General features: G+C 41.9%; 1 protein-coding gene and 1 pseudogene across 1 annotated transcript; both read right to left on the reverse strand.

Moving 5' to 3' along the window:
- Positions 1–1993, reverse strand: LOC147821058 (WW domain-binding protein 11 pseudogene; annotated as a pseudogene).
- Positions 1994–10160: 8167 nt separating this feature from the next.
- On the reverse strand, positions 10161–11181 carry Krtap4-1 (keratin associated protein 4-1). The gene has a single exon (XM_087202635.1). The coding sequence runs from the start codon at positions 11139–11141 to the stop codon at positions 10464–10466; it is 678 nt and encodes a 225-aa protein (XP_087058761.1). The 5' UTR covers positions 11142–11181; the 3' UTR covers positions 10161–10463.
- Between the last annotated feature and the right edge of the window lie 5506 nt (positions 11182–16687).

Here is a 16687-nt window from a genome sequence, read left to right on the forward strand (position 1 = left end):
TCACCTAAGCTCTAATGTGAGTGTCCTGCTCCGTGAACCGCTGCTGTGAACAGAAGCCTGTGTCGGCCCCCGAAGCTGTCCCAGCAGCCCTTCCATCTCTTTCATGAAAGCTTCATAAACATCATCCTTGGTTTGTACTGAGACAGGAACAGAAGGACCAGATTTGGGGGCTGCTTTGGCAAGAGGCACAGCAGAATCATCCTCCGACTTTCTCTGGGGGCAGCCGCGGCCCCTTTAGTCCCCCGACGTACCCTCAGTGCGGTGGGCACACATCGAGTAATCTCCGCCTTGGGGTTAGTGGTCTGTGGCTTGGCGCTGATGGTCGCTGTGGCCTTCTTCTCGCTGGGGCTGCACTGGTGTCATCCGCCTTGGGTCGCTGAATCAAGTTGGGGGCGGGAGGGCACGCAACACGCCTGGGTTCGGCAAGGGGGCTGGGGGGAAGAGCCCAGGTGGGGCAGGTCCCAGTGGAGGCACCAAAGGCGGGGACATCCTGCCAGGACGGGGCGGGGGGGATACCTGGAGGTGCAGGGGGAGGTAGCCTTGGTGGGGGCCCCAGGGAGGAGGGCCGGGGGGGAGCCCTGGAGGAGGACCAGGGGGAGGGCCGGGGGTCGGCCTGGTGGGAGGTAAAAGTCGTGGCAAAGGCCCTCGGAGTCCTAGCACCCCAGGTGGCCTCAGAAATGGAGGAGCCCCTGGCCGTGGCCCAGGAGGGAGGCTTGTAGGTGGTCCAGGAGGCCGCAAAGGTGGAGCAGGGGGGTGGCCCCAGAGGAGGCGGGCCTGGTACAGGCGGTGCTTGAATCTGAGAAGCAGGAACAGACTGTGGGGCCCCTGCTGCTGGGAAGAAGCAGTAGCCGTGCCATCAGAATGAAGATCCCCTTTGTGCTGTTTCTGTGATTGCTTCTCTACTTCAGATCATCAGAATCATCATCGTCGTCGTCCTCTGAAAATTCCTCTCCTTCCCGCCCCTCCTCGGGGATTTCCTGACCCACCATTCAAAGCACCATGGCTTGAAGGGGAGTCAGCTCCTTCATGTTCTTCTTTTTCTTTCTTGATTTTCCAGGCAGATCTGCAAACCGCACACTCAGACCGGACTTCTTCTCTTCGGTGTTGTCTCGCTCGTTGTCATCGTGGTGCACAAACTCGTCCCCCTCGCTTTCTCCTTCCGTCCTGTCTGTGTCACTGTCATCGGTGCTGTCATCGTGCTTGTCTTGATCCACGTCCTCAGGGTACCCGTCATCTTCACTGGTGCTGGGAACAGCATCGTCCTGACCACGCTGAGCAAGATCAGGACCGTACAACATGTCCTCGTCCCCCCTACGAGGAGGAAGATCTAGAGCAAAGCCCACTTCACGGCCGTACAGCTGCAAGGCTTGGGGCGGAGGTGGGCCAGGGGGAGGACCAGGAGGTTTCCTGCTGGGGGGGTGGGTGGCAAACGTGGAACACCATGTCCAAGAAGAGGAAGGATGGAAGCTGCTCGAGTTGGCGGTCCGTAGGCTGAGGTTTTCTTAAGAACGGAGGGTGGCTGGGCACCAGGAAGTGGAACGTCCTGGATTAAGATGTTGGAAGGAGCATGCAGGATATCTGGCAAAGGAAGACTCTCTACTTCCACATGCTGAGCGTTCTTGACAGCATCAAAATATTGACTAAGTTGAGCCCTTTTCTGTTCATATTCTACTTCTAGCTTTCTCAATTCTTTATAAATACCTGGATGCTCTTTTTCATAAAGTCGTAGGATCCATTCAAAGGTTTCACGAAGCTTTTTACGTTTGTCTTGGAGTACTTTGTCACTTAACTGTGGTTGTTGCACTGGGTTAAACTCCATTTCATCCAATTTCTCCATGTCCCGGATAATCTGTTTGGGATCTTTCATCTTCAAAACAGCAGCTCGAACCATCATGCCCTGTTTTTTGTTCTTCTTTAATTCTCTCTCCTGGGCTTGGTCAGTAGTGTCCCTAAATTTTCCACTCTTGGTGGATGATGTTGATCACCGCCCCATATTGGCAATCTATAATGGTTTACTTATTCTTTAAAAAAAAAAAAGAAAAAAACGCTTCTGCTGGGCTCCCAGAACTGTCAGATGCGGGGAGGGGACGATTCCTGGACTCCTTTACTCCGGAGGGGCCTTCACCTCTCCTCCTCGGTCAAACACCCAGCCTCCGCCATCTTGAAACCTCACGCCCCTCACTTTTGGAGACTTTTGGAGGACATTCTAGATCCAAATCACAACAGCATGCAGAACCGATAAGGCTTTTCTGAGACCTTGCATGTCTGAAAATGTTACACTTCCTTCAAATCTGTTTGATGGCTTGGCTGGGCATGGGATTCTGGGCTGAGAAAAATTTCACTGAACAAATTTTAAAGCATTTCCTATTTTCTTCTGACTTCCATTGTTGATGTTGAAAAGTTTGATTCCATTTTGCTTCTTGAATCTTAATATGGAAACAGCATATTATTTTTCTCATTGTAAGCTTTTAGTGCCTTTTCCATGCCCCTGATGTTCTGAGATTTCATAGTAATGCATTATCATGTGAGACTATGCATTCACTGTGCTCAGTACTGGTGGTTTTTTAATCTGGAACTCCCTTTTAAAGGAAATTTATTTCTTTGATAATTTCCTCCCCATATTTTTTCCTCTTTTCCTAGAATTTCTCTTTGCTGGGTGGTAGACATCCTGAATCCATCCTGTATGTCATATTTTCTTCAATTTCCATTTCATGAACTTCTTATTCTACTTTACATTCCAAACATTTGACTGAACATTTTTTCCTACTTTTGTCTACTATAATCTAATTCTCAAGATTTCAATATGCTTCTCTGAGTGCTCCTTTTTCATAAAATCTTTTTCTTATTTCAAGGGTAGAATTTCTTCTCTATCTCAAGTATTGCATGTATAGTTGTTTTTGTTTTATAAATTTTAAGTGCTTTTCTACTCCTGGTCTTATCTTTTTCTTCCATGTTCATTGTTGCCTTATTGCTTCTTTGTAAACTTTAGTGCTGTTATGGTAGGCTGAAGACATTTCTCAAATGTCTGCTGCATATTAATTGACATGGAACTGAAGAATCAACTGGAAGTTCCATGTGGGTGGTGGGACTTGGAGAATGGTGGGCTTTGAGAGTTGATCCCTTCATCTCACCCCTCTTTCTTCCTCCAAAAGAAGTCAGGATTTATACATCCTTTTTTGGCTCCCCTAAATTTCTTTATAGAAGAATCTTTCAATATCTTGGTTGGAAGGTTTATGACCAGCAGAATATTCTGATTTTTACTTCATTGTCCTGTTGACCTCTCTCCTTCTTGACCTTTGTCCTCTGCAGTATCTCCAAATCTTGAGTCTTCCTCATTAAATTCTACAAAGGAAAGTCTCCTGTTGTTCCTGGTGGGAAGTGGGGGTGGGAGAAGACTCCTAGGTGTCTAGCAGTTCTTTTGCCCTGCCCTGCCTTCAGTACTAGCCAGTGCTTCCCAGTCTTAAGTCTTTCTGAGGATTCAAGACAAATCGACTCTGCACTCACTGAGCCTCTGTTTGCACTGCACAACACACTGAGCTCCCTTTGCTATGCTATGTTAGCTACCACTGCACTCTAAACATCCGTCACTGTTCCTTATCAGTGATTGTCCCCTGTCCTAATAAAACAGAATTAGTGTTAGTATGTTCATTCTTCTTTATTTATAATCACGGGCTCTAAGAAGGACATAAACAGTTTATTTTCTGACTTCTTAAGGACCTATTATTTCTAAATTTTAAAAAGTCAGCTTCATGTGTATGCAGGAAAATACCACTTGAATCTCACTATCTTGTAAAAGAATAGACCTAATAAAATATATTTTAAAACTTCAGCTTAACATTTTATATATCCACTCACCTTTAAAGTGTCCCTGGAAGTAGTCAGCCTACCCCAGATATTGTGAGGCTCTTTCTTTATGTTTCTATAGCAATGTTCAGAGACAGCAAGCAGGGGTAATAGTTTAAGACTAACATGTTTCTCAGGCCTGGGCTTTTGAGGGTTGCCACTTGAGAGGGGCATCTTGTGAAACTGTAACACAGTTATTGTCTTAGAATTAATTGAGAAATAAAGTCTGAGTTGAAAGATATGACTTGCATTGCATTAACATATATTAACATATATTTCTAAATGTGCATTTTAGGTTTGTGCTGCCTTTGTTTTCCTTCTATTTTTCTTCCTAAGTGTTCACCTAGAGTTAACACATTAAGCACTTAAACCTACTGATATCATTTTGAGATGGAAATAAAACTCTCGAGAAAACACAGGAAGTAGACTAGGAACAGAACTCTGGGTGGAAACGGCAATTTCAACATGATAGGGGCAACAGGGCATCTGGGTAATGTCATCTGGGTCCTGCTGAGCAGGTCCAAAAGCCTTTGCATGTAAACCCTGCCGTTGGAACCTCAATCCAGTGTGAATGGATGAAGGCAGTTAACGCGTCGATCAAACAGCACAGGAACAGGGCTCAGCCAGTGTCTCCTTCTCAGCTTCCATCCCTTTCCTTGCCTGTTTCACCCATCATATTTGCTGCCTTTCCCACCACTTTGGAGGCTTCAGTCTAAAGTCCCTGGCTTTTTGCTTCTCAGAGGTTCCATCCCAACCAGTCCCATTCCGTGGGAAGCTTTCCGTATCTCTTCTCCCCAAAGGGGAGAATGTTTTTGTGTCTTCTTAATAATAATTCCCTTCATAACGACACAGTCAGCTGTCATCCAGTTCTCCTTCACTGTGTCTTGTCTCGGGTGTCAGTGAGCATCGATTCTCCTGCTGTGTTAGACGCCGCACATTTGATTTCTGTGAATCCATCCTTTCAAAGTACTCTTCTCCCATAGAGTCCATCCCTCTCGGTCACTAGCATCACCAACACACTCAAGCAGACATGTGTCTCTATTAAATCCAAGACTGCGTGGGGGTTACCTGAGGGATGGGAACTGAGTCCACTTGCCAGCCAGGCCATAATTCAAAAACAGTGAAAAGGAAGTCCTTATTCTGTTTCAATAAACTTGATGGCAGATAAGTGGGCAATCTGGTTTGGGGGAAAAAACTAATGATTTTGTGTCTTCTGTACTATAGGCATTGATAGATATATACAATTTTTCATTGTTCACATGACAGAAACTCAAACTTTTCTCCAGATAAATCATCAATGCTAACAAATGATTAAAGAACAAACATGTTTCTGATACAAAGAGAGCAGTGTTTATTGGGACATAGTCACCCTGTCACACATAGTTCCTCATGAAGGAAGCTGAGCCATGAGCTCCAGTCACAGGACTGGGGGGCTGGCCTAGGGCAGTAGCTTGCAGCATCTGGTCCTCTTCTGGACCACCCAGGTGACAGGTACAGAGCTTGGTGGTTCCGTGTGGTATTAGTTCAACTTGTTGCTTGGTGTCATAGCGTGACTGATGTGATGAACAGACATAGTGAGGGATCAGAACCAGGCCAGGTGTGGTGCACAAAAGATACATGAGGAAAACGGACACTGACAACTTGGCAGTTGGCCAAGGGCTAGTGGTCAGAAGTCAAATTCAACAACAAGATCCACAGGAGATTGGGCGGCAGCAGGTAGTCTGGCACCAGACTGGACGGCACACACAGCAGCTGGGGTGGCAGCAGGGGGTCCTGCAGCACGTGGGCTGGCAGCAGCTCTCCTGGCCACAGCCCTGCTCAGAGCAGACGGAGCCACAACAGGAGTTGACCATGGCGTCGGAGGTTGGAGGTGCTGGGTGGGTTCCAGGAGAGTGAGTGTTCTGAATTGGGAGCCTCTTTGCCTCATGTTATACCCTCCTGAGAGAGCTCTTCTCTGCTATTGTTTATCTTAATAGGCAAGCAATTATCAAATGAGAGAATAGTAGGCATTCTTTCTTGCACTGTGAATGCATTTTTCCTTTCTGCAGTACATTTTCAGTCTAATCTTTCCAAATCAATTCTTAGGTTTCTTCCTTGTGTGTGTCATCTAATTTCCAAGTCTGAAGCTCCCCAAATGTCTGCCATGAGACTGGCAGTTTGTCGCTAAGTGTCAACCTATTCCTCTTACCACCGTGATTCAACACAGACCCATGCTGGTAGTCTCATGAGTGCAGGACACACCAGATGGGACAGAAGCTCGAGGATGTCAACCAAGTGAAATAACTCTCAATTTAAAATGACTGAACTGGGGTTTGCCAGGAGTAGTAGCTCCATTGCTGAGTCACTCATGAGCAGCCAGGAAGGGAACAGCTCGAGGCATGGGCTGGCAGTTAGTGAATTGGAAAAGGAATTCCAAGCAGTGCCTTTTGAGATTTCCTTATGTCATTAACCTGTTCTAACAGTCCAAGTCACCCTAGGAATCAAAGTTGCTTACAAAGTTATTGTATAGCATTTTTCTAAAATAGCCAAGTAACACACAATAGCTACCTTGGACCAGAAGGTACCAGTGACCAGAATTCAACCATGGAAATCTATACTTTTTAAATTTGAATGTAATACAAGTAGATATTAATAAAGAAAAGATAAAATCAGTTCTATAGAAAATAGTTTTCATAACAAAAATAATTAGAGAATAACAATGGTAAATGCATGATATCATGATCTTAAAAGAATATATTTCCAGAAATGAATGAGAAATCTATACTTTTAAAGGACTGCCCAGGCGATCTGGGAAGATACCTGGGAAAGTCTAGGGCAGTGAACTTCTCTTGCTGGTGCAATCCCACCTGTAAGAATATGGCCTAAAGTCAAATGTGCTTGAGACTTCATCCTCTTGGGAAGATGGGACAGGAGTATGTAAACGACAGCATAATTTTACAACAAAGTGGGAAATATCAAGGACTGTCATAGTTACTTTTCTCGTTGCCAAGACAAAAAACCTGACACCCAAAGTTAGAAGGGGAAAGGTTTATGGGCTCACAGTTTGTAAAGGTTTCAGTCCATAGTCGGCTGGCTCCAAGGCGGGGTGGCTTGGTAGAAGGGCATCGCAGAGGAGAAGTTTATGGCAAGCGGAAGACAGCAAAAACAACAAGGGGAACACAAGGCTCTCTCTATTGTATCCAGGCTACTGGGATTAGGGTGGTGCCAAACCAATCAGTGGACTGTTTTAGTAACCACACACCCTTAATCCCAGCATCACACACTCTAGATCCAGCCACCTGTGAAAAAGCCACCTAGGGCCACATGAGGCTTTGAGGGACACCTAGACCCAAACCCTAACAAGGACTCAGTGGCTTGACAGGAAATCAGTAGTTCTGGTGGAAATTGCATAGGTCAAAGACCACTCACCCTGTTACCGGATGAGGGAGGCTATTTCTCTGAGCCATATAGAGACGGAGAGGACTGGGAGAAATGCAGCCATCTGCCTGTTTTCTTCAGTTCTTCCAAAGTTCACTGACCTCAAGGGCCTGTGAAGGGAGGGGCACTAATAGATCTCCCTGTTTCTCTTTCTCCTGATTAAAGAACTAAGCCTCCCAGGCCACACAAAGTGGAGGATATTTGTTCTCGCTGAAGCGGTCTTACCCCTTCCACCCATCTTGTGCATATAGAAGAGGCTGCACATCAGGAGAGGGAAGCTGAGAAGATGTGAAGGGAGACCCATCAGAGCGCCCTCTAGTGGAGCTGGAGGACTCCTTTGGAAAAGGTGGGTCCTCACCCTGGTCCCATACAGAGGTACAGGGCTTCGGCCCACAGGGAAAACAGGCCATAGGACCAAGAGCTTCACACCTCTGCCAGAAGATACTGGCTTATTTGGGTCAGAGCATGGAGAACCCCATGACTAAGAGCAATGGAGGTCGGTGTGGAGAACAGTTTAAATGAGGCTGATAGTTGCATAATACAAGCATGATACAACAGAGAATCCAGAACTTTAATAAGGACATGCAGGGGAAAGGCAGCCAAAAGATTGCAGTCAACCCTGAAGGTCAGCTGTGCAATTGAAGTGTATATATTTGCATGTGTCTTCTCCTTTCTTCTATTAACTAATTTTAAAAGCAAATGCATAAAACAGTAGGAAAAGAATTGTATTCTGGGGCCTATACCAACTGGAAATGCAGCATGTTTGACCAAAATAAAAAAGTAAGAAAAGAAAATAGCACAAAGGAAACACAGACGGGAGCAAAGCTGTGTTAGAGTAGGGCAGTGACATCAGACGTTAACTTGAATTTACAGGAAGACACAAGGAGAAGCAGAAAAGTCACCTGAAAGGTTAATATACTCTACAGGTAGATACATGTTCTCCTTTCTTAGCTTAGCTTGTTTAAAAGACAAAAGAATATATAAAATAATTATTATAACAATATTTCATTGAGTTTTGAACATATAGATGTAATATGTATAACAATAATAACACAAAAGGGCAGTACTAAAACTATATGGGGGTAAAGGTTCTAGATGTCACAAAAACTAAATCAGTACTGATCTGAAGTATATTCTGATCAATTAGCACTGATGGTGAACTTTTTAGAGCTTTCAAAGATAACAGCCCACTGTGGCACGCATGCCATAGGTTCATCACTACTTAATTAGGGTGAATATCTTAACCCTTAGAGCACACATACACACACATGTACACTTAAAAGAATTAAAGTGTTATGCTGCAAAATGCCTACTCAATATAATAGAAAAGAATACAGAAGACATATGGGATAAGGAACTCGTATCTACAATACATAAAGAACTCTTACAACTCAATAAATGACAAATAACCCAAGAGAAATGAAAATATAAAGTAGAACATAAATGTTTATAATAACATTATAATAGTCCCAGAGAGGAAACAACTCAAATATCCATCAACTGATAAATAAAATGTGATATGTCCATATCATGGAATATTATATATTACTCACCAATAGAATGAATGAAGTGCTGCTACATGGTAGAATATGGATGGATCTTGAAAATGATATATTAAGTGAAAGAAGTCAGTCCCAGAAAACCCATATTCTATGCATCTATTTATATGAATGTCCGGAGAGTAAGCCCATAATACAGGAAGATGACTAGTTGCTGCCTAAAGTTGAGTGGAGATAGGAGAGAAACTAGAAATGACTTCCTATGGATATGAAATTTCTTTTCAAGGAGACAAAAAGGGTTATGAATTTTGGTGATAGTTGCATAACTCTGTTTATATAAAAATATATGTAAAACCCTGTTTTATAAAAATAATAAATTGTATACTTTAAATAGTAAATTAAATGGTATGTGAATTACATCTCAATAAAGTTCTTTTTTAAAATTGAGGATAAATACATTGGTTAGAATAAATCTAGAGATAAAATCACTAATCAAAAGATAATAATGACTCAGAACCTGCCTAAATATGCCCAATCGATTTTCCAATCTTTCACTTTTTATTAACGTGTGTTAATTCTACATATTAACGGAGGTCAGTGGAGAGTACCTGCATATAGATTTACACTGATCAAAAGCAACCCCCCTTTACCCACTTGTTCCCTTCTCATATAAAAGTTGTATGTGTTTACAGGGTACCGTGTAATGTTTTGTTACATGTATACACTGTGTAGTGTTCAGGTCAGCGAAAGCATATTTATCTGCTCAAATATTTGTAACTTCTTTGTGATGAAATCATTTAATATCCCTTCTTCTAGTGTTTTTGGAAATATACACTCTTTTACTATTCTCTTAGTTACTTTACTATGCAAGTAAACACCAGAACTTACTTCTCTCAACTAATTATAAGTTAGTATTGTTGACCAACCTTTTTCCATCTCTCTTCTTATTCTCATCAGTCTTTGGTAACTGCTGATCTACTCACAACTTCTATGTGATTAACCTTTTTAGATTCCACCTTTGAGTGAAATCATGCAGTATTTTTCTTTCTGTGCCCAACTGATCTCACTTAACACAATGTCTTCCTGTTCTGTCCACGTTATCCCAGTGATAGGATTTCACCTCTTCATGGGTGAGTAGTATTCTCAGGTGTATATGTACCACATTTTACTCATCCATTCATCAGTTGATGAACACATAGGTCAATTACATATCTTAGCTAATGTGACCAGGGGTGTAATAAACATGGGAGAGCAGATGTCTCTTACATATGGCAAAATAAGTTTTCTTTGCTGGCCATAGAAACCCAAATTTCACTTTATTTTGAGAGAAAAAAAACACTAGAAAATAAACTGAAAACTGACTCTAAATAATAATGAAAGATACAAGAAGTTTGGATATAAGGTAATATTTATTGAAAAATAATTAACACATAATTGTGAAGGTCAAGGCAAGGGAGGACAAGGCAAGTCAGGGACTCCAGGGCTTAGTATAACTGCACCATGTATTTGAAGCCTGGATGCAGGGGAGAGGCCCATGGGAGAGGTGAGTGGTGTTTAATGTATATAAGGAAGCCCTTTTGCAAATTTCTGACTGGTATCTAAATAACGCTTGTGGCCACTTAGGACATGGTAAATTTGATTTGAATGATACTTTCACATTGGTATGATGACAGCCAGCTCATGGTTGGTAGTCAGATACAAGGTTCAACAAGAGGGGCGGCAGCAAGTTGTATGGCAGCAGGTGGTCTGGCAGCAGACTGGGCGGCAGCAGCTGGACACTCCACAGCTGGGGCGGCAGGTGGTCTGGCAGCAGACTGGGCGGCAGCAGCTGGACAATCCACAGCTGGGGCGGCAGGTGGTCTGGCAGCAGACTGGGCGGCAGCAGCTGGACACTCCACAGCTGGGGCGGCAGGTGGTCTGGCAGCAGACTGGGCGGCAGCAGCTGGACACTCCACAGCTGGGGCGGCAGGTGGTCTGGCAGCAGACTGGGCGGCAGCAGCTGGACACTCCACAGCTGGGGCGGCAGGTGGTCTGGCAGCAGACTGGGCGGCAGCAGCTGGACAATCCACAGCTGGGGCGGCAGGTGGTCTGGCAGCAGACTGGGCGGCAGCAGCTGGACACTCCACAGCTGGGGCGGCAGGTGGTCTGGCAGCAGACTGGGCGGCAGCAGCTGGACACTCCACAGCTGGGGCGGCAGGTGGTCTGGCAGCAGACTGGGCGGCAGCAGCTGGACACTCCACAGCTGGGGCGGCAGGTGGTCTGGCAGCAGACTGGGCGGCAGCAGCTGGACACTCCACAGCTGGGCCGGCATGTGGTCTGGCAGCAGCTCTCCTGGCCACAGCCCTGCTCAGAGCAGACAGAGCCACAACAGGAGTTGACCATGGTGTCAGAGGCTGATGGTTCTGGGAGGGTTTCCAAGAGAGTGAGTTTCCCAAATGTGGAGTCTCTTTCTTCCATGTCCACTTTTATACCCAGCTGTTGTCACCATGTTAATGGCTATTTCCTTGTTATTGTTTGTCTTCATGCATGAGCAATTATAAAGTTAGTTAATTGTGGAACAATCTATATAAAAGTTGAATAGAACACACTGTTTCCTTTCTCAGAATTAGGGTTTATTTAATCCAGTCTTCTCTTCTGAGTCACTTCTTATTTTCTTCTTTAGGTGTATCATCTAATTTGAAAGACTCTAAACCAGACCCATCAGATTGTTGTCATCTAATAGATCACATGAACTTCAACATTCTATGAGTCATCCTGAGGATTTTGTGTTTTATACCAATCCTCTAGTGGGGCTGTTTCTTGTTTTTTAAAGATTACTTAGATAAATAGACTGTGAAAGTACTAGAAGAAAGCTTGGAAATTATTTTCTTAAAACATTTGAAGTAGAATAGCTTTTCTAAGACAGAAATATTAATATCAATAAAGAAAAAATATTTAAATATTTTATAAAAGACAAATTCTAAATAGATGATTTATTTAAAAAAGGTAAACAAAACCAAAGATTAAAAGACAAACTGGAATAAATAATAAATACCTTATCCACCCCCCCAAAAAGGAGCTAATTACCTGAATATATGATTATCTATTACAACTTAATGGGAAAAAAAGACCAATAACTAATTAGAAAATTGAGTAAACATCAATTGTCATTTCACTAAAAAACAATTTAATGCCTTTTGAAATTTTGAAAGATATTCAGTTCCACTGATAATTTTTTAAATATTTTAATGAACAATTTATTCATCAGATTATCTATTGAATATCTACTATTTGAATAGGGGCACAGGACCTACCCTATGTGGTATACAACAGTGAATAGTTGCTATCTGTAATGACAAATATATAATATATTCAAGTTTTAAAACTTAATTCATGAAATTATAAGGGAACAGACATTTTCGTATACAAATGGTAAGGGTCTAAACTGGGGCAAATTCTTTAGATAAGAATTTGGTAATTTAGCAGTATCTTAAATTTAATAGTGTATTAACAGTATATTAAATGTGATAATATCTTAATTAATTTATCAGGTTTTTAAATGTGCATGCTATTGATGAAAAAATTTCACTTGAAGAAATATGTTCAATAGATACATATATGCTCTGATATGTGCTTTCAAGGAAAACAATTTCCAAGTTTTCTTCTAGTACTTTCACAGTTTACTTATTTCTCTAAGGGATCTTTTTTCTTTTAAGGAATCTTTAAAAAACAAGAAATACATAGTCATTGCAGCATTGTTGGTACAAACAAAGGCTTGATTTCGAATTCTATTGTGGTTATGGAGGAAAATTCCTTGATGTAGAAAACACACTCCCTAGTCTTGTGAACAATGATTTTGTATATATAGAAAGTGATGGAGTATCATTTTATCATAAAGGGAAAAAACTCTCTAAACTGTAAAAAACTCTCTTTCAATTTTTCTGTAATAGGAAATGGGGCAATAGGGGGTTTTTTGCAAAAAGGAAGAGGACCAAGAGATGGAAGGGGAGTGACAAAGGGAGGAAAGGAATACGAACAGAACTAAGATGGGTCATGTACATGTACCAATCAACCACAAAGAATGTAATCATCGTGGATTACAAACATGCACTAATAAAAGAACTACTGTGGTTAAGAAAAAGAAATAAAGAAGGCCATTTCTTTAGATCATTTGTATTCCAACTTTCCGTTTAGACTGAATTATTCAAGGAGGGAAGAATGGAGATAAGGAAAGATACAGGAAATGTTTGATTCTTCTGTTTTTCTGCAATTGAAAGCTACTTTGGGGAAAATTTGAAGGCATTTTGGGAAAAGGAAAAAGATTATACTATTCCTGCTATCAGTATTTTCTTTGTACTCTGGTATATTTTGTAAATATTCTGAATATATATGGAAATTCAATTTGTTTGGCATAAGATGGTGTATACAAATTCTTGCATCTAAGTCAGTTATGATCCTATTCAAATTACCTGTATCCTTGTTTATTTTTCTTCTTCATTATTATCACTTTTTGAAAAAGGTGTTAAGGTCTGTGCTACAATTGTAGTTTTATCATTTCCCCCTGTATAGATAGCAGTTTTTTGCACTTAGTTTGAAGGTAGCCCAAGTGCTCATAACTGCAAAAGTTAACATTTTTGGAGATTTAACTAATATATCACAAGGAAGTCACTATCAAGGTCAAAGCAAGTGCTTAGGATTCCGATCTAACTGAACCACAATTCTATGGTCATTTCTTTAGACACAGGTGGCCCTCTCTGTATGAAGGAAGAGGACATCACTTAGAGATACTGCCCTTAAATGATGGCAGTGTTCTCTTGGGGGCCTATTTTGTAATAATCCCTGTTATAGGGATATAAATATTTAGCAGTCATCCGATTCTCCTTCACTTCACCTTGTCTTAGGGGCACGTCAGCTGTGCCCCTGAATTTTTAGACTTGCCTCATTTGATTTCTATGAATCCATTCTTACATATTACTCTTATTCCATAAAACACATGCTGGTTCTCACTATTATCACCAACTCACTCTGCCTCCTATTAGAGGCAAGGTATTGTAGGGATGGGTACCAAGTCTTCATCATCTTCTACACTTCCCAGAACCCAACAAGCTTGCTAGCTGGTCCATAATTCAAACACGATGAAAAGGAAGTTTTTATTTTGTCTCAGTAAACATGGTGGCAAGTAAATGGGCAATCTGACTTGGAGAAAAAAACTAATTATTTGGCATCTTGATTGTTTGGATTCTTTGCTACAGAAATAGTTTTCATTGTTCACATAACAGAAGCTCAATTTTTTTTCCAAATAAACAACCAACACTAAAAAAATAATTAAAGGTCACAAATGTTTCTGCTACCAAGAGAGTAAGTATTTATGGGACACAGTCACTCCATCACTCATAATTCTTGCAAAGGCCAATCCATGCACAGCAAATGTAAGTTTAGGACTTCATTCCAGTGAAGTAGAGTGAGGCATCTGGCCATCTGACCTATTGCCATGGCAACAGGCATAACACAGAGGGTCCATGTTTTATTGGCTTAAGGAGTTGTTTTTTAAATAGCTTCCTGGTGGCATGCCCCTTGGGATGACTAGACAAGGTGGCAGATCAGCACAAAGCCATGTGCAGTGGACAAAGACAATGAGAAAGACCGACACACCAGAGCTTGGTGGTTGACGGTGGGCTCATGGTCCGGAATAAAGTTCAAGAACAAGAGGGTCAGAGGAGGTTAGGTGACATCAGGTGGTCTGCCAGCACTGGGGGCCACAGCAGATCCTCTCCTGGGAGAGACCTTGGGCCCACCCGTGGTCAGATAGGTGGAGCCACGAGAGGAGTTGGCCACAGATTCACGGGTGGAGGTTCTGGGTGGGTTTCTAACAGTTTAATTCTTTTTCCTGCTGAGCCTCTTTCTATACCCTTCTGAGTAGTTACCTTCATTATTTTTATCTTCTCACCAGTGTTTCTGAGAAGTTCTCAGACATTCTGGTTGGTGGCTCAGCATTGACACAGTTAGCCCGGGTGCTTTAAATGATTCTCATTTCCTCAGCCCTTTATCCCTTAAAGCACCAGGTTCTTTTTTATTTCAGCATTGTCTCATCCATCTCTTCATGCACTTTTTCAGTATTTCTGTTGTCTCCAATCATTTGATGACCTATTTCTGAATGGCACTGGGACCCATAGTCCCTTCGATTTGGGTAAAGTTAAAGCAGATGTAAACATGGATATGTTAACACACAAAAAGCTGCACCTTAGTGCATTACAGCAAAACAGTTGCTAATAAAATCAACACAACACACTTATAAAATTATGACAATTCCAATAAATGCAACTGGGTTTAAAGGATGTGGCTTCAAATGTAACTTATTCACAGTACAACTGATCATTGTCCCTTTCTCCATTCAATATCCAAATTCTCCAGTTCTATTATAAACTACTGCTAGTCTCCTTTTGCAAGTTAGTAAGCTTATTTCTCCCTGATTCGATAATCATGCATTGTTTCCCACTATGTTGCAGACCCCATGCTCAGGAGGCAGACACAAATACTACGCCATCCTGTCCTTTCCCATTATGACTCCATTCTGGTTGGAGGCTCCAGCAGATCTTTGCCAGTAGGGGCCACAAATGCTGTGACTCACGTGCTGGACAACAGAAGGGGTCAGGGCTCCACCTCTGCAGCCAAGCTCGAGATGTGCGGGCGAGAGGCAGCGGAAACTCTTCACCACAACTCAGAGTCGGTGAAGCTGTGTCCAGAAATCATTTTGTTGCTAGTGAAAATAAAATGCTCTCTCTTTCAAAAGATTCCCCAAATATGGAAATTGCTAGAGACCCAAAATATTGTGTACCCAATTCTCTCTTTGTCCCATTGATATGATGCCCTCAATGTTGTCCTTTTTGTTCCTGTATTTAATACACTTACTGACATTTTTATTTTTAAACTTGGATTCAAAACAAAATGTTTTAATTGTCAGACATACTGCTCCTAAACCATTCTCTTCAGCACTAAATGTAAGCATGGTGTCCCCAGGGTGAGTCCATACTCAGACCCCTCAGTGATTTGGAGCTCAGCCTGGAAAAGATTGTTGATTAGAATCAGGCTCAGTCCCCAGCTGCAAGAAATGAGGTGCCGAAGCAGAGTCACTTGCTGTTAGAGTCACCATCAATGACTCTGTATGTGCATGACACTGATAAAACCTGCACAAAACATTATCTTAACTCGAGTGTCAAAATATGCTTCAAATTCATCACCTTAATCAGCAGCATCTTCTATCTCCAGAGATACAGCCAAGGAGAGGTCGAGCATCCCAAATCTGAAAACCTGAAATCCAAAATGCTCCAAACTCCTAACCTTTTTGAGCACCAACATGACCGTGAGTGGAAAACTTCACACCTGATCTCATGGGGTGGGTGGTGCTCAGGTGCACTAAGAATGCTCTGTTGTCTTTTAAAGAAGTACTCTAAAAATGAAAAGAAAAGTCCCAGGTCAGGAGAAAATATTTGCAAAACACACATCTGATGAAGACATGGAAAACAGAACATACATCTGAACATGACCAACAACCCGATTTTTATTTTATTTTCATTAATATATTCTTAGTTAGCAAATAATAATTCTGTATATTTGTGGGGTGAAACCGATGTCTCAGTCCATGTTTATATTGTAGAAAGATGAAATCAATCTAATTGACATGTCCAATATGTCTCTAACTCACAGGATGTTTTTTTAAAAATCCATGTTTTCAGCAATTTTGAAATATGCAATACATTATTATAATCAAGCACTAAAACTTATTCCTAACTGAAACTTTGCACCCTTCCGTCAACATCTCTCCTTTTGCTATCTCTCTCCTCCTCACCCCACCCTCTGGTAAACACCTTTCCTCTCTCCGTTTCTATGAGATCAGTTGTTTAGACTCTATGTGTAATTAAATTCGTACCTTATTTGTATTTCTACGTATG

The sequence above is a fragment of the Heterocephalus glaber genome, unplaced genomic scaffold (genome assembly GCF_053883595.1).
Source record: "Heterocephalus glaber isolate CG9 unplaced genomic scaffold, H.glaber_assembly_v1.0 deba00001773, whole genome shotgun sequence".
NCBI classification, from domain to species: Eukaryota; Metazoa; Chordata; class Mammalia; order Rodentia; family Bathyergidae; genus Heterocephalus; species Heterocephalus glaber.

Coding starts and splice junctions, on each gene's coding strand:
- Krtap4-1 (XM_087202635.1), bottom strand. CDS start 11,141: ATGGTCAACTCCTGTTGTGGCTCTGTCTGCTCTGAGCAGGGCTGTGGC.